This window comes from Pipistrellus hanaki, assembly GCF_964339955.1.
Source record: "Pipistrellus hanaki genome assembly, chromosome: 3".
In the NCBI taxonomy this organism is placed as follows: domain Eukaryota; kingdom Metazoa; phylum Chordata; class Mammalia; order Chiroptera; family Vespertilionidae; genus Pipistrellus; species Pipistrellus hanaki.
The window spans coordinates 167177777-167195383 of record NC_140505.1 but is presented as its reverse complement, the minus strand read 5'-3'; the positions used below and the strand labels follow the sequence as shown (position 1 = coordinate 167195383).

At 36.4% G+C, this 17607-nt stretch overlaps 1 protein-coding gene across 2 annotated transcripts in view; it reads right to left on the bottom strand.

Annotated features, from left to right (window-relative positions):
- Positions 1-17607, bottom strand: part of LRP6 (LDL receptor related protein 6) — a 116502-nt gene that overhangs the window by 5448 nt on the left and 93447 nt on the right. The window contains exons 16-22 of one of the 2 annotated variants that reach the window (XM_084877631.1): positions 13943-14152; positions 10704-10829; positions 9938-10174; positions 8875-8985; positions 4400-4630; positions 3131-3267; positions 2388-2485 (exon numbers count right to left, since the gene is read on the bottom strand). In XM_084877631.1, coding sequence (XP_084733757.1) covers positions 2388-2485; positions 3131-3267; positions 4400-4630; positions 8875-8985; positions 9938-10174; positions 10704-10829; positions 13943-14152 — 1150 coding nt within the window. The remainder of the gene's footprint in view (positions 1-2387; positions 2486-3130; positions 3268-4399; positions 4631-8874; positions 8986-9937; positions 10175-10703; positions 10830-13942; positions 14153-17607) is intronic. The other variant, XM_084877632.1, reaches the window with a different exon arrangement.

The following is a 17607-nucleotide window of genomic DNA, read 5'->3' as shown; positions in this document are numbered from 1 at the left end:
AAATCTGTCAGTTATACATTCAGTCTTTAGTCTACTAGTATATATAGTGAGCCTCACCAATTTCTGCTACTTCATGGTCTGTGAGAAGAATGAGTCTTCATACTTTTTAAAAAATATATTTTTTATTGACTTTTAGACAGGAAGGGACAGGGAGAGAGGGAGAGAGAGACTGATCTGACAGTGAAAGCCAGGGATTGAATCCTCAACCAGGACATATACCCTAACGGGGAATCGAGCCTGCAACCTTTTGGTTCAGGGGATAATCCCTAATCAACTAAGCCATACCATCCAGGATGTGTCTTCACACACTTTATACTACTTGGGTGTTTTATGTTCTTTCAACATTCTTTAACTGCTCTACAATTTACCTGACGAATAACTTAGTGATGTCTGAAGACTTCATTCTCTCTTTAAAAATCAAATACTGTATAAGTCAGACTGAATATTGTAGACAGCCTAAGGGGCATATCTATCCCATTACTGTTACTATCAGCAAAGGAAAACTGCTTTGGTTTCAGAGGTTTTGATTTTCCTCGAAAAGACAAGCTTATGGTCATATTAGCAGCTTTAAATCAACATCAAAATGATAAGTTCTTAATACCCATAGAGAACTTTTAAATATGTATTTGATATAACTTACCTCTTATCTTTTTAAATAATCTATAGTTGTTAATAAAGTTTGTAGCATGACTAACTAAAGAAAAAGGCATTGGAAAGAGAGGATTGTAATAGTAAAAATAAGAGCTAACTTAACGTGCTAGTTTTTCTATCATTTCTATTTATACCTGCAACTTTTTATATTCTAAATATAGAAAAGTTAATCTTATATGCTTTCTCATCAGAGTAACTGCAACAGAGAGGCAAGAGCAAGTGCAAAACGGAAGTAACAATCCATAAAATACCTAGTGATAGAGAGTACCACAGATAATATCCCAGGACACAGACCATTTGCTAGCATTAGGACTTGCCTCAAAAGAGAAGGCTGCCAAAAAGACCAAGTGTTACATAACCTGCTGAGCAGGTTTTCTCAAGCTTTTATTTACTACCAATATTAACATGATGTCATAGTCTTTTTTAGATCTTATCTTTCTGTCCAGATAAGAGCCTTGATAAAATTTCTTGGCTCAACATTCAAAAGACCCAATACTTCCATTTTCATGGGGTTAAAAACAGGGAAAGGAAGGAAACAGAATTAACAAAATTCAAGTTCCAGTTTAAACAAAAATCTCAACAAATGATAAGAAGTTCCACTCAGAAGAAACAAACTGGGCTTAATTTGAGATGTGGAAAATTATTAAATAAGAACTAGTTTTGATGTAATTATGTTCATTTTAATCGAACAGTGTATTATTCAATTTAAAGAGATTAAAGATTTTAAAATAAATATTTAGGTCTTGCTTTTTCTTTTCCCTCCCCAATTTTCAGTTTTCTGCCTTTGTATTCTGGCTTTTAATTAATTTATTTGTTAATCCTCACCCAAGGATATTTTTTCCATTTTTTTTTTTTTTCATTTTAGCTTTTTTAAAAAAAACTTGTGACAGGAAAAGCAACATTCAGTTCAGTGTCAAGCCTATCTCAAATAGCCATTATCTATAAACTGAACTGAGAATTCTGAATGAGGTACTATAAAAAGTTTCCATTTGATTTCCACACATCTACACAGTTACTTCAGGGTGATTTGACCGGAATACTGGGAAACACCTTATCTAGAAGATAACAGGCACTTGAGTACTGACAATAAATACCAGGCACTGAGTGTTTCAACAGAGAATATCAAGCTCTTGACTGTTGGCCTTTCAAATAAGAGAGACAAGTAGGGCAACACTCTAATATTCATGCTTAACCTGCTCACTATGTTCTACAGATCAGCTCAAAGGCACATTCCCCCTCTCAATGAGTTGTGACCTATTCCACGCAACTGTACAAGAAATACCTCATTTCAGGTCATTAACAACACATGTATGTTCAGCAAGGGCTGAACAGAAGCTTCTCTCAAATTCTGTGCTCTGCATAACCCTGCTGTTTTACAGCGCTCTCAACTCTCTGAACCATGCAGAGTCTTATTCCAATACTTCATCCTTAGATTTTCAATTAAACCTAACCTGAGCAGTAACCTATTTCAAAATCAGTCATTTTGATAGGTAACTTTTCCTTAGAATGTTGCCAAAGCATTGAAGGCTATCCTGTTATTCTAAAAGCCAGCATTTGTGACTCTTTTAGACAATGTAGAATGCCCTGAAAGAAAAGAATTCGTGGCAGGGGCAGGGTCAGCATCACCCAGACAAGAGGCCTATTCTCTCTGTGACCATCATCTATTCCAAGGTTATTAGAATATCCCATCCTTCTAATAAATATCCCTATTTGTGTTAGAGGAGGAGGTGTATTACCTGTAGGACCTATGAGTGGAAGGACTGTTTGAAGAATAACCGAATTCCATAGTGTAATGTGATCGCTCTGTGGCTGGGGATGGTGGAGGGTTCAAAATCTAAAAGGAAAATAATGAAATTATTAAAATAACAATGGTCCATCCCAGTCAGAGACTATCAAACTTTCTTTCAACTCCTCTTCTTCCATCTCTAGTTGTATTTGTTCCCATTGCACTATTAGCACAATCCTTCCTCTCCAAAAAAGTGACCTTAGGTTTGTGGCTCTCCACTTCTTACGACACAGTTTCATCATGGTTAACCAGCTCAAGGTGATGAGAAGAAAGTCTATAACCTACAAGTCACTGGTTTAAGTTCAGTATAGCTGGGTTTTGATTTTTTCTTTTCAAATTCTAATTGTTTAAAGGGAAATTATTGACTTAGGAGAAATACCATGTGCTTCCTCTTTTGGGAGGCCATGAGATAAATGAAGGTGCTGAGGCCTCTCAGGAGTTACTTTCACCTACACAGAAAGTAATGTCGAGTGCTGTCAAATACGCTGGTTACTACACAGCCAACATAAAGAAAGATTTTCAAGTGCTTGCATGGTGATGGTAAAGCCTTCTTTGAACTTTATATGCCTGACTCCTATACTAAAAATCTTTTTACATTACCATCACTGAGCACCCACATTTAAGTGAATTAAAAATCTGAGATCCTACGAATCTTAGCATTCAAAGTGAAATGAAGGAAACCAGACTACTTACTGCAGGGAAGTAAGTGCCTTTGGTGCTTGAAGAGCTACTCGATGACGCTCCTGTGACATGAGCTCGGTCATAAGGGGGTCCACTGCTTCCCCCCATGATACTGAGGGAGCTGATCATTGATTTACCTCGAGACATTCCTAAAATGAAGGACAGATACTGATGAGTAAGATATATAAAACAAAGAGATTGACTTCTAAATATGCCTTGTTTTCCTAATAATTGAAAACATTTAATGGAGAAGGGAAATGCTCTCTAAAGTGAACACTTCCATAGAGAGCTGGCCTAGAACAAGGCCAAGAATAGCCTCCCTACCCCCTAGAATAGAAGCAAAGCTCTTCAAAATGAGATAAAATGAGAGGTTTTCAACTTCTTAAGGGATCTGAGGAGAGTGGAGGTTGTGCAGCAGGTTAGACTAACAACAGATCTGCACAAAAGGTAACTAAACCCAATTTTTTTAGGCATAAATACAATGTATGGAAAATTATTTCTTCAGCTACTGAATGCAAATATTGTAATCACAACACCAATGCTAAAGAAAAATTTTCATTTTTCCAGTGACTTCCTAAATTCTACAACTGCAAATAGGTATAGTAACACGGAATAATTAACAGTTTAAAAATCATGTCTGTTTACTTGGTTACACGTAAATATTTGTAGAGGGCTTTTGTTTAGAACCTTTTTCCAAGAGGCTCTTTACACTAAGAAAGTACTGATAAGAAAGCTGTCTTTCCCTAGAGCAACATGGTCTACTCAAGTCTAGAACTTCTGGCTACTTGGCTTTGCCTGAATAAACCCCCATCCCACTATCATCACTTAAAGTTAGAAGAGAATATAAGACATTGTACACTTCCCAGCAATCACCCAGCTATTTCCAAATTTTTGCTAAAAAGAAATCTTTTTGGCCTCCTTTAATTCCTGGGCTCAATAGTACTAACGTTGCGGGAGTGGATCTAAAGAACAGTGGTTTATGACTTTTCACTTAATGACTAGCTGATTCACTTTCAGTAGAGTGCATTCAGAAATGCAGTATATAGAAATGCTTGTCTATGTACTTGCTTTTTATCTTTTGGCAATTTCCACCAATCATACCTCAGGTCTTTTGTGTACAGAGAAGATGCAAAGAAAGTAAAAGAGAACATTCATTCTTATGATTTTTTAATGAGGTCTAGTTTGATATAGACTCTGGTTAGTATCCTGTTTCAATTATGGAAACCTGAGCATCTTGCCAGGACCCAAGACTTGATTCTCAGTGGATCGGTCTTAACTCACCTGGAAGAGTTCCCGACAAAGAACTTGGGTGTGGCACATAACCAAGGGGCACAGAAGCTGGTCCATGAACTACGTAGTCATTAGTCATGGTTTCTCCATCTCCCTTCATACGTGGACACAACATCCTCTGGCAAATAAAGTATATGGTTCCAGACACAAAAATAGTGACAATTACTCCAATAACTGAACCAACTGTATTGGTGGCCTGTGGCGCTGGCTCCTCGGTTGGATCTAAAATGGGAAGGCAGTACAGTTATATAATGAAAAACAACTGTAGAGTCAAATAGTAATCAAAAAAAGGACTTGCGCAAGCAGAGAAGCTAATGAAGACAACTTATAAACACTTTTCTTTCTTATGAATGCATTTACACCATGCCCCATGGATTATGGATAAATGTTATCATTAAAAATCAAAGGAACTATCCTTAAGTGAAAACAAAAATAAAATAAACATTGGAAACCATACTGTAAATGATTTTTTTTAAAAAGTGAGTTAAACTCCATGAAGAATTTTTAAATGCATATACATATAAAAATCTATCATACTTCATTTTGTATATCCTAAAAATCAACGAACTTATTTTAGAATCTCAGAGCAAAGTTTAGGGCCAGAAGGGATGAACCTGAAAGTCATTAAATGACCTGGAATGGTGAAGCCAGAAGGAAACCTGGGCTTGATTTTAGGTTTGAAAAGTGACATTTAGGTCTGGTGACAGGAAACTGGAAGCTAAAGATGAGCATTAGCTCTCAGGCCCAATGAGCTGATGCCTTCAGGGTGAGTCTTGCTGCCTGAGGGAAAGGAACAGGCCTGATACACTAGTACTTGAGGACTCGGAAAGAAAGCCAGGGCCTGAGAGCACTGGAGCAAGACCCTCCCCTTGGCATCCACCTGCTCCATCTGGGGCTTTAGAAGCAGAGACATCAATATTAGAGGTAGAGGGAAAGAGCAAAAGGGCTCATCCAATTTAGAGCATTACTCTTCAATTTAGAAGGAACATCATTTCATTCTGAATAGTCAGACTATATCGTTCACAACTGCAAATCCTTTAAAAACCTTCCTTCTGCTTTGTCTGACCTCAAATTTCCCATACATATAGCTAAACTCACCCTCTGATTAAATAAAACGAGAGAAAATAACATTGCTATTTCACAATACGTAAGGGCTGCCAGTTACATATTTTATCTATGGATATGAGGCAAATTCTTAGTCCTGTGAGCAGCCATCTCATCTAATTCCTTGTTAGTGCCTTGACATTGCCTCCTAATGCCAAGCTTAAGAAGAACAGTTTACACTCACTATCTCCAATTCTTAGTCTCTGGGTCAGATCTTGACTCACTGAAATCAGGCTCCTATCTTCACCATCACACTGCAACTAGTCTGGCAAAGATAAACATTCTTCTATTTGCCACATGCAATGAACCCTTCACCTCACTGGCCTCTCTATATTCTCAATGCTGCTGGCTCTTGTTCTCCTCAAAAATGTCTGATCAATATCCTTCCAAGATACCACTCTCTAAGTTTCCCTATCTCAAATTATTCTTTGTTTCCTTTTGTTGGCTTCATTCTCTTCTGTCTGCCTCCTAAGTACAGGTGGTTCCCAGAGTTCTGTCTAACCCCTGCTATTTTCCTCCTCTATTTAACTCTCCCTGGGAGATTTCATCCACTGCCTCTGCTGTAATTATCATTAATAAACCGAAGAGCCCAAATCTCTCTCTTTAGCTATAGACCCATTCAGTCAGCAACTTCCTGGAAAACTTCAATGGACATCCCATGGTGACGTGAATGCAACACATTTAAAGTGAACTCTCTGTCACCAGAGAGTTGACACATTTAAAGTGAACTCTCTGTCACCAGAGACATGACATGTTTCCTAGATGCCAGGGGTAAAGCAGATCATAAAACAAATGAGGTACTCTTGGCAAATTAAAGGCATTTAAATTAAATTAAAAATAAAGTAATAAAAAAAAAATCTACATCAGCCAAACATAACATCTGCAGCCAAGATATGGAATGGTACCTCAGTTTACAGTCCCTGTGATATATTCTAATTAATGATTCCAGTCACTCAACTTATCAACTATATCTAAATGGTAACCAAATCCTTTTTACTTCAGAAATAACTCTGAAATCTATCTTTCCACCACCACTGCTCCTCTTGATTTAGATATTCATCATCTTCTTCCTGAACTATAATTGTCTCCTAAGCATTTTTAAATTACAGGCTATAAGTTACTAGATGGTGAAAACAATTTAGTGGGTTGCAAATAGAATTTTAAAACAGAAAAACGTCAGAATGCATTCTACACACTATGGATAAATATTATTGTATAACATATTTGTTTATGTGTGCACCCATGTCTTTGTATTGTCTTGATTTGGTCAAAAAAGTTTGACAGCAACCAGCCTAACATTTCCCTTCCTATAATCTTATCACTTCCAATCCATCTGCTTAACAGCTTTTCCAATTACACAACCATGCCATCCTTTATAACTTGTTCAATGACTCTCCATTATTCTGGAGATAAATGTTTAGGCTCTTCAGAAGAAAATAAAAATCCCCTATCATCTTACCTATGTTATCTCTTGCTGACACTCCCATGTATTTTGGCAATCCCATTTACATGCAGTTTCCCAAAGGTGCCTGTTTCACTCTGTGTCTGAAAAGGATATTTTCTCTTTCTAGAATGCAATCTTTCCATTTACCTGCATAATTTACACTATTCATTGATCAACACCCTGTAACTTCATCCTACACCATTTTTCTCAAGTCTTCCTTGATGAGTAGCATCTTCATTCCTAAAGAACTGACCACTCTCCTTTGTGCTACTACTGGTAGAAATCTATTATGGCACACTTGATATCACTTATCGCACTCCTTTGTCAATAATACCTCCTATGGTTCAGGCCATATATTTTATACACACTTAATTTTCTCACAACCTCTAGGCTAAATATTATCTTCATTCCAAGGATGAATAAACTAAGGTTTAACAAGAATAAGTAATATCCTTGTAAGAAGTTGAGCTAGAATTCAATTCCACCTCTGCCTATCTTTAAAAGTCCTAATCTTACTACTATCAACCACAGAGGACTTTGAGAAACTTGGTACAAGTACCTGATATCCTGAGCACAGAGCAGGTATCCAGAAAATGTTAATGAATAAATGAATAGATTATACAATAGATTCTTAGTATCCCATTTGAATTTGTAAAAAATATCAGCTTAAAGTCTTTATTAAGATTAACGAGTTTTAAAACGAGTGCTATCTAAATTCCATTAGACCAGTTTTGACAGGATAGACCTAGCTTATGCTGCATTCCATTCAGAACTAAGTTTACCACTTTGGATATATTATATGTTAGGGCTCTGGTCAATAGTTATAAACATTTTTTAGAGACAGAAACATCAATGTAAAAGTGCAACATCCATCAGCTACCTTCTGCATGCTCCCTACCAGGGATCAAACCTACAACCTGGGCATGCCCGACCCAGCAACCTCATGGTTTCATGGGACAATGCCACACCAACTGAGCCACACTGGCCAGGGCATTGTCTTTTTTTTTTTTTTTTTTTTTAATTGATTTGAGAGGGAAAGTGGGGGGAGACAAACATTGCTCCATTGTCTCACTCACTTACGCATTCACTGGTTGATTCTTTTTTGTACCCTGACCGGGATCAAACCCACAACCTTGGCATATCAGCATAACACTTTAACCAACTGAGCTACCCAGCCAGGGAAAGGAAGCTTTTAAAATCACTGAGATACTGGTAGAATTGTATCAAGAAAAAAATGGGAGGTGTTAAACATGGACTAATGTTCAGAAACTCTTAAGTTCAGATTACTGATTGAGTTCCACATATCTACAAGCATATCTCGTTTTAGTATGCTTCACAGATTGTGTTTTTGTTTTGTTTTTTACAAATTAAAGGTATGTAGCAACGCTGTGACGAAAAAGTCTATCAGTGCCATTTTTCCAACAAGATCAGGTGATAGTTAGCATTTTCTTAGCAATAAACTTTTAAAATTAAGATATGTACACTGTTTTTTAAGACATAATGCTACTGAATTTAATAGACTACATTATAGTATAAAAAAAACTTTTATATGCAATGTAAACAAAAAATTAGTTTGACTTAATTTATTGCAATATTCACTTTATTGCAGTGGTCTGGATCCAAACACGCAATATCTCCATGGTATGCCTATAAACTGTTTCAGAATTTCTTAACTTTAGTTGTGGCAAAACAATATTTATTATTTTCTAATGCTTTACACTAAATGTTTCTGTGAAGATTTTTGTGCATAAGAAAACTGTCTTTTGAGGACTTATTAAAAGCAAAACATGATTACCATTAATAGTTGTTTCTTAGTAAAGAACTAGTGGTTATGGGTAAAACTCACACATAAAGGAAAGGAAAATGTATTTTTAAAATTCTCCCTTAAGAGTAATATGCAGGTTTTAGTCCTACTTACAACAATCCAGTTCATCTGATTTGTCACTGCAATCCACATTATGATCACATTTCTTATGTTTTCCAATGCACTGACCATTGGCACAGCGGAACTGATCAATTAAACAAAGCACTGGGGAAAAAGGCAAATAGTTTTCTTATTTTTACTATATTGTGAAGCCAAATACTAGCAAGTCAAAAAGTACTTTGTGAGTGCAAATGAAAACAAATTAAACTTTTAGATACATCTTAAAAATTATTCTCAGGGAATTTTTCTTGAGAGAGGGAAAAGGAAACCCAGCAGGAAATTTCCTATTTTGTTTTTTATGTTAAATTTCATCATTCACTAATTATTCTGTTAAGAATTTAAAATATTTCTACATGCATTTCTAGACACTAAAAAATTCCAAAATATTTGTTAAAAATAAATAAATTCATAAATTCAATTTGTTGGGAACAAGTACTATTTTTATCTACTAAAGTTCTTTTGGCCTCATTCCTCTGTTAAGCTTTTCTTTGTTTAATATATATTTTTATTGGTTTCAGAGAGGAAGGGAGAGGGAGAAAGAGAGAGAAACATCAATGATGACAGAGAATCATTGATCAGCTGCCTCCTGCACATCCCACATTGGGGGTTGAGCCTACAACCCAGGCATGTGCCCTTGATGGGAATTGAGCCCAGGAACCTTCAGTCTGCAGGCTGACACTACCCACTGAGCCAAACCAGTTAGGGGTCAATTAAGCTTATTGATGTATATAAATCTTATGCATATTAAGTGAATTAAAACAATAATTTGGAACATGTTACTATATTTAATTTTATTACATTTATTGGGGTGACGTTTGTCAACATGAACATATAGCTTTCAGGTGTGTGTTTCTGGTTACAAGATGTGTATACTGCATCATGTGCTCACTACCCAAAATCAAATCTTTTCCTGTCACCATATATTAGCACTCAACTATGTTTAGACATAATAAAGTCAAATGTATTTGAAAATCCCAAATCTACCACTGTGCCAAAGCAATACTCCATTCTGAATTGCAAACAACTTAATGAAAAAGGTCTTAAAATTTTTAAATACCTTCACAGTTCTTCTCGTCTGATTTATCCTGGCAGTTTGCATCTCCATTGCATCTGAGGGCACCATCAATACACTGTCCACTGGCACACTGGAACTGGGATTCTGAGCATACAGGACAATTGAGTTCATCACTGTGGTCTTCACATTCAGTAAACCCATCACACCGCCAAGCCACAGGGATACAATCAATTTCTCCCGTGAAACAAGTAAACTGCTGAGGAGAACATGTTGGGGGTTCTTCAATGAACAAGGGGGAGGGGAGTGACAAAAACAAAATAATTGTCACGCAGAGGTAACACACCTGAGCGGAGCTCATTTAATAATCAACATATACAATCTCTTGCAGTCCAAGCAGAAGGCTTCACAGTTGATACTCAACACGTTATTTTTTTTAAACTTAGAAAAGTTAGAATAAAAGAGTCTTATAATACCATCTTCTCAATGGTTGTTTTTTTTTTTTTTTTTTTGGTGTATAAGCTCTTTTAATCTTTGTTCACAGAAATATATATTTTGTGTTGTTTTTATGGTAAAAAAAAAACAAACACTGATTTGGAGAGGGAGGGGTACATTTTTATATCAGTTTATAATCATAATGTTTAATAGCTATATCAACTCAGTTACATAGTAATTTTCCTATCATTAGAAATCAGATTATTTTTAAATTTCTGTCACTGTAGACAACAGTCTTTTTCTTTCATTTGTTTTAAAGTTACAGAACATGTTAATTGGGATTTAGACCTGCACAGGAAAATGAAAACATATTTACCTCCACATGATAGTTCATCTTGAAGCAGAACCAAATGCATGGGGCAAGAGCACCTTGTAGTACCATCTCCTTTTACAAGACAAATATGTGAACAGCCACCATTATCCTGAGCACAAGGGTGCTGTCCTAAAAAAAAAAAAAAAAAAAAAAAAAAAAAGGAGGAGGAGGAGGAGAAAGGAAGGAGAAAGAGAGGGACAGCCAGGTCAAAATCAATCATTTATGAATTAGCAAGGACTTTATTATCACACGTATATAATTCCTTGCTCCAAGTATTTTAAGCAAGGTAATGATACAGCTCATGTTAATTTTGTGACTAAGAAAAGCTGATTACTGAAACTAAAAAAGGGTGTAGAATGATAAGACTATATAAAAATTCTTCTAAACTATAGATTTTAACTCAGAAATTCTTTCTAAAAAAGATGACTTTACTCAAAAAGTTTATATTAATAAAGAATCTACTGAAAAACTTAAATTCACATGGAATCAACCAATCAGAAATAATCAAAATTACTTGTTTAGTCAATTGCAAAAGATAACCCGCAATGTGCCCTGGCTGGAGTGGCTCAGTTGATTGAGCATCATCCCATACACCAAAAGGTGGCAGGTTTGATTACTGGTCAGGGCACATGCCAGAGCTTTTACCCCAATCTCAGTAGGCAGCCTGCAGGAGGCAGCCTGATTGTTGATTCTCTCTCACATCCATGTTTCTCTCACTCCTCCTCTTCCTTCCTCTCTCTCTCTAAAATCAATAATTATAATTTTTAAAACCATAACCTGCAATGTTACAAATGTTTAATTTCCTCCTATTTGGTTAAAGAAAATAAATACACCATCTGGCAACTATTCAAAGTCTGTCTGACAGATTGTATTCAATGAAATCATTGCTATGAATTTTCTACTTAGCTTGTGTTAAAAGTAACTGGACATTTGCCATCACAGAATACCAACATCTGATGTAGACACCCATTTGTTATCTGACTTTTCACTAACATATCAGTCCTGTTTTGGTAAGTGTTGAAGAGCATGAAGGAGTCGGCTACCTACCAATGGCACTATGTTATACAACATCAATGTCCCAAAACAGACATCAGTCATTAGATTAGGATACATAAACTATACGGCAGTGTTTCTCAACCTTTTATTCTATGGCACTTTTGATAAAAATCTCATTCTCTTTAATGTTCTTAGACATTTAAAAAAAAAAAATGTTTTTCCAAATATAAAACCACATTTAAATGTTCAATTATTTATTTTTTTTAAAAATACCACACTCCCTGGAAATTCTGAAAACCTCAATTGAAATCTTATATCAATTGAATAAATAACTTAGGCATTACTACCTTATTCCTATTAGATGTTCTGCATGAGTTACATATCATAACATAGAATGGCAACAATTCTAACTTTCTTATTCTTACATACCTCTGATCTTAACTTCATAGTTCACAAACTGTGAGAAAATAATGAGGACTTGAACAAGCAATGGTGCTCTTATTCCTCTATTCTCCTTTCATAGCATTGTGCTGAGAAGGCATTTCAATAGTTCGCTTGTTCGTTCGTGTTCTCTCTCTCTCTCTCTCTCTCTCTCTCTCTCTCTCTCTCTCTCTCTCTCTCTCTCTCTCTCTCTCTCTCTCTCTCTCTCTCTCTCTCTCTCTCTCTCTCTCTCTCTCTCTCTTCTCTCTCTCTCTCTCCCCTCAGCCAAGTATATTTTCCCCATTCATTCTGAGAGACAGTCAAGAGAGAGAGACAGACAGACATCAAAGTGAGAGAGACACACCGATAGGTTGCCTCTTGCTCATGCCTCACCCGAGACCAGGGATCAAACCTGCAACCCAGGTACGTGCCCTTGATGGGAAGATGAACCCAATACCCTTCGGTATGCTGATCCATGCTCTAAACATTGAGCACACAGACCAGAGCTCAAAAGTACAATCATGTAAGATCTATAGTAATTATTGCTATAAAGGTATTTTTGATTATAGACATCTATTAACAAGAAAATAGGCCAAGATGATCAGCCATTTTGAAGTTTTCAGTAAGATAAAAAATAATATTAATGGTTACTTTTTTAAACCTGAGAATTGAAAACTTTATCAAAGAGTGAAAAAAAACCCAAGCACTTATTAAAGCACAGTATTCCAAGTTTACCTACAGATTTTAGTTTGCTTTTGCTCAAGAATAAAGTTATTCCATTATAATTATACTAGTGACCGGATGCAAAGAATGAAGATTCGTGCAAGAATCGGCCTTCATTCCCCTGGCTGTAGCACCGCCTTCACTCTGGTCGGAGCAGCTTTCCACTCGGGCCCAGAGATGATCTTTCCGCCTTCCCACGCCGCCCAGAGGCCCTGAGCAACAGGGGTGGTACAGAACACCTGCATCTTCCCCATGGTGATAATGAAAGCATCCTGTCCCATCCCAGCCTGTGTATGCAAATTAACCCACCATCTTTATTGGGCTAATTTGCATACTCACTCCTGATTGGCTGGTGGGTGTTCGGAAGGTATGGTCAATTATCATGTTACTCTTTTATTAGGTAGATTCATCACTATATAAATATAACTTATGCTCTGTATACTATGGGGTATACAGAGAATGAAATATATGTTTTTATTTCAGTATACTTAAAGAGGTTGAAGGAGAGAAAGAAAGGGCATGACAAGCAGAGTGTCTGTTGTACCTGAGAACATTTTTTAAAATGAGCAAGACCATTCCACTCCCCCATTTCTATTTTATGGAGGAAAAGATTAAGTTTAATTTAAAAAGCTCCCAGATGAATTTAATATAAGGCTATAAAAGCACAAAGTCAGCCTTAGCTGGGTTGTTCAGTGGTTAGAACGTTGACCCTCAGACTGAAGGGTCTTGGGTTCAATTCCCGTCAAGGGCATGCACCTTGACTGCAAGCTCGATCCCTGACCCTGGATGGGGGACCTGGGGGAGGCAACTAATTGAAGTGTCTCTCTCACACTGATGTTCCTCTCTCTGTTTCTCCCCCTTCCTTCCACTCTATCTAAAAATCAATAGAAAAAATATCTTAGGTTGAGGATTAAAAATAAATAAATAAATGAATAAGCAAGCAAACAAGTAACAAATGTTAAAAAAAAAAAAAAAAAAGGCAAAACCAAAAGCACATGAAAATCTTCAAGATAAAGCGGTAAAAAGATGCAAAAAAAATCTTAATATTATCTTAAATTCTTAAAAACAAATCCTACAATAAGCAGTACACTGTCAACACTTACTATATTCCTGAAGGTTCAGTTCCTTTACGGCATGAATATCACTAAGCTGGGCTATTCGAGCCTGGACTTTGGTTCTACCCTCTCGACCTGTCATGTCAATTTTTTCAATCATTTGCTGCTGTTTATCAATCCAATAGAGCCAATTTTCAAACACAGTCAGTCCCACGGGCTGCAAGATATTGGAGTCTTCTAACACTATCCGGTTGGCACCTTGGAAAAAAGAACATTCACCAGAAATAATTCATGTGGGCTAAGTCATACATTCAACAATTATTTATTGAAATAATCAGATTCTAAAAGTTCTGAAAAGGAAAATATAAACTCTCTACCACAAAACTTCAGAATCATTCTTAGAAAAGATAAAGATAAAGATATATATATATATGCCAGAAGATAGATAAAAGACTAGACATTCAAGTGCAATCAAGAGCAAATAAGTGTCCAATACATAGTAAATATCCTAATTCATAAAAATGTAGAAAAGAGCAGTTTTAAGATGTTTTTTAAGTTGAGTCCATTTTTCAAATTAAATTTCATGAAAAGCTCTTACATATATTGTAAAAACAGATGAAAATGGTATTTCTCTGGAGGAAGCAGTGGTGGTGAGCCTAGAGCTCTTTGCTCTTGGCTTCCCCACTCATGGAGTATACCTGAGGCATCTGTGAAGAAATCACCCTTATCCCACGCAGGACACAGAAAAACAACTGACTCAAAAGTCACCTGTTTCAAGCTGCAGCTCAAAGCAGAAATTCTTCCTACAACATTACAGACACAGAGTCGTAACACAGAGTCGTAACAGAAGTAATCTATTTCTGTTGCTGAACTGTGAGAAAGTTCTTACACAGTGTGCTAAAATCCCAGAGTTTATCCCTCATTTTAACAGGAGAAAAAAAATACTCATTCTTTTCCTCTTCCTCCTAATAGTCTCTCAAATAGCTCTATAATATATTATCATGCTTACTAAGTGATGAGGTTCAATAAAAAGCCATTAGCTTATACTTTGAAAATATCAGGGAAAGTTCCAGAAAGGAGGCAAGCATAAAGCTAAACTTTAATACAGAAAAGTGAGGAGATAGCCCAGATGAAAAGGCACTGCCTAAAGTCAACATTCAGATTGATGGTGGGTTAAAAACAATGCTCCCTCCTACAAATCTACTAAAATGGTGGTTAACAAAATTAAGGTATAAACCCATAAAAACAAATAGGACAGAAGAGCAGAAAATGACATAAAATTTAGAAGTTGGAGACCAGACAAATCAGATATAATAACACAGTATCTAAGGAAAAACTAAATGCCTATAGTTAGTGAAGCCAACAGCAAAATCAGCTGGCTCACACACCCGAAGAGCCAGGGATTCTCGAATGGAGCAAAGGGAGGAGCTATGTGACTGAGGCTGAAAGAACACCAGCTGAAAATAAGTATAAGAAGGCAGCTCCTGGATCTCCTCCCTTCCTCAACCTTTTTAACGCCACGACCCTATAATACAGTTCCTCATGAATTACATGAGGATATTTACATTGATTCATAACAGTAGCAAAATTACAGTTACGAAGTAGCAACGAAAATAATTTTATGGTTGGGGGTCACCACAACATGAGGAACTGTATTAAAGGGTTGCGGCATTAGAAAGGTTGAGAACCACTTCGAGTCTAGAAGAAGACTGAAGATATGCCTCCTAAAGAGGTTAAACTAGACTTCAATATACCAGGCAAAGACAAAGAGGAAGTGCCATACATAGGATTTTACCAGGGAATTACTGAAGAGTTTACTGATAATTAACTGGACTCTCTCCAACACCCTTTTCCCACCCACTAGACTCCAAAAACACCAGCATCGAGTTTTTATCCTCCTAGAGAAGACTAGAAGGTTTCCCTATAGGAAAAACAAACCACCACCACCACCAATGACCAAACAAAAAACCTGAGGTATCCAAAAGAAAAGAACTTTAGATAGTGTCACCTGGGAGTCCCATTAGAAAACAGCCAGTCTCTAAGAATCCTTGCTTCACAAGCAGCAGCAATATGAAAGTCAGCATTTTTAGTGACTCACTATTAAATACAATCAAACAACTAACAATCACCAGATACTCAAAGCCCAAGACAAACGGAACAAAGAAACTTACAGAAAAAGATGCAATTAAGAGTAGAAGAAAAATCAACAGCAACAAAAACCCTTCAAGTACAGGATGCTTTTATTAGAGGGAAGACAGAGAACACAAAAGAGCCCTTGGAAATTAAAAAATCCAACAAGAGGGTTGAAAGATAAATTTGAAAAACTCCCCCAGAAAGCAAAACAAAAAAGCAAAGATAGGTAATAGGAAAGGAAAATACAGTTATAGTCAAAACGGCACATTTTAATAAAACTTCCAGAATGAGAAAACAGAAAAAAACAAAACAAAAACAGAAACCACATTTAAAAACTCTTCAGAAACATGGTATAAGTTTCCAGATAGAAAGGATTCACTTGGTAACCAGTTCAGTCAAAGAAACAAAGAAAAGAGGGGAGCAGATCACACAAAGGCACATTATCATCAGGTTCTAAAACACTCAGAAATGAGAATGGGTAAAAGCTTCTGAAGGGAAATAAAGGATCACATGTAAAGTCAGGAAATCACAATGATACAAAACTTCCCAATGGTGTGAGATGCTTAAAGACAATGGAGTTCTGCCTTCAAAATTCAGAAAGGAAAGAGAGGTGAAACATGAATCCTACACACATTCAAATTGTCAACCAAGTGTGATAGGGGGTTAAAGCAGATAAGTAAGATCAAGAATTTTAAACTCCTATAAACGCCCTTTCAAAAAGCTTATAGAGGATGTGCTCTATCAAGAAAAAGGAATTAACCAAAGAAATGGGAGTCCAGGAAACAGTAGGTACAGCACCAAAAAGACTGGCAAGTACATTCCCAGGATAATAATGAAAGTAGGTTGCCCTAGAAAGCAAAGAAATCTGGGTTGGAGCAAGATGATAAAGAAGTTCAGCAGCCCAGCTGGCATGGCTCAGTAGTTGAGCATTGACCTATGAACCAGGAGGTCACGGTTTGATTCCCAGTCAGGGCATGCGGGAGGCAGCTGATCAATGATTCACTTTCATCATTGATGTTTCTCTCTCTCTCTCCCCCTCTCCCTTCCTCTCTGAAATCAATCAATAAAAATACATACATACACACACACACACACACACACACACACACACACACATATATATATTTTTTTTTAAATAAAAAAGGAGAAGTTCAGCAATATGCTTTCAATTCAAAAGAAAAAAGATGGATTGTTTGAAGCATCTGTATGTACTGAAACAATGTTTACATTAGACAAAATTAACTTCAGGGAGGAAAATAGCCAGAAATAACAAATAATTAAGTATAAACTTAAAAAGTATGATATAACTATGTTGGGAGTCTGGGAGGCGAGTTTATATGTGTTTTTTGGGGAATCTATGGCTTAAGATAGCAAAATCTTTATCTTCCATCAAAGGCAGTCAACTTGTAATGTATAAAATTAAAAAGCTGAGAAATAGCAGTTCTAAAAAGTTATTTTAAGATAACCAAAAATGGATGTCTCTGAGAGTGGGAATGAGTAGAGCAGACCTGTTTTTCTGTAATAAGCCAAGTGGAATCATTTGATTCCCAAAAATATTTACATGTATTACTTTGATGACA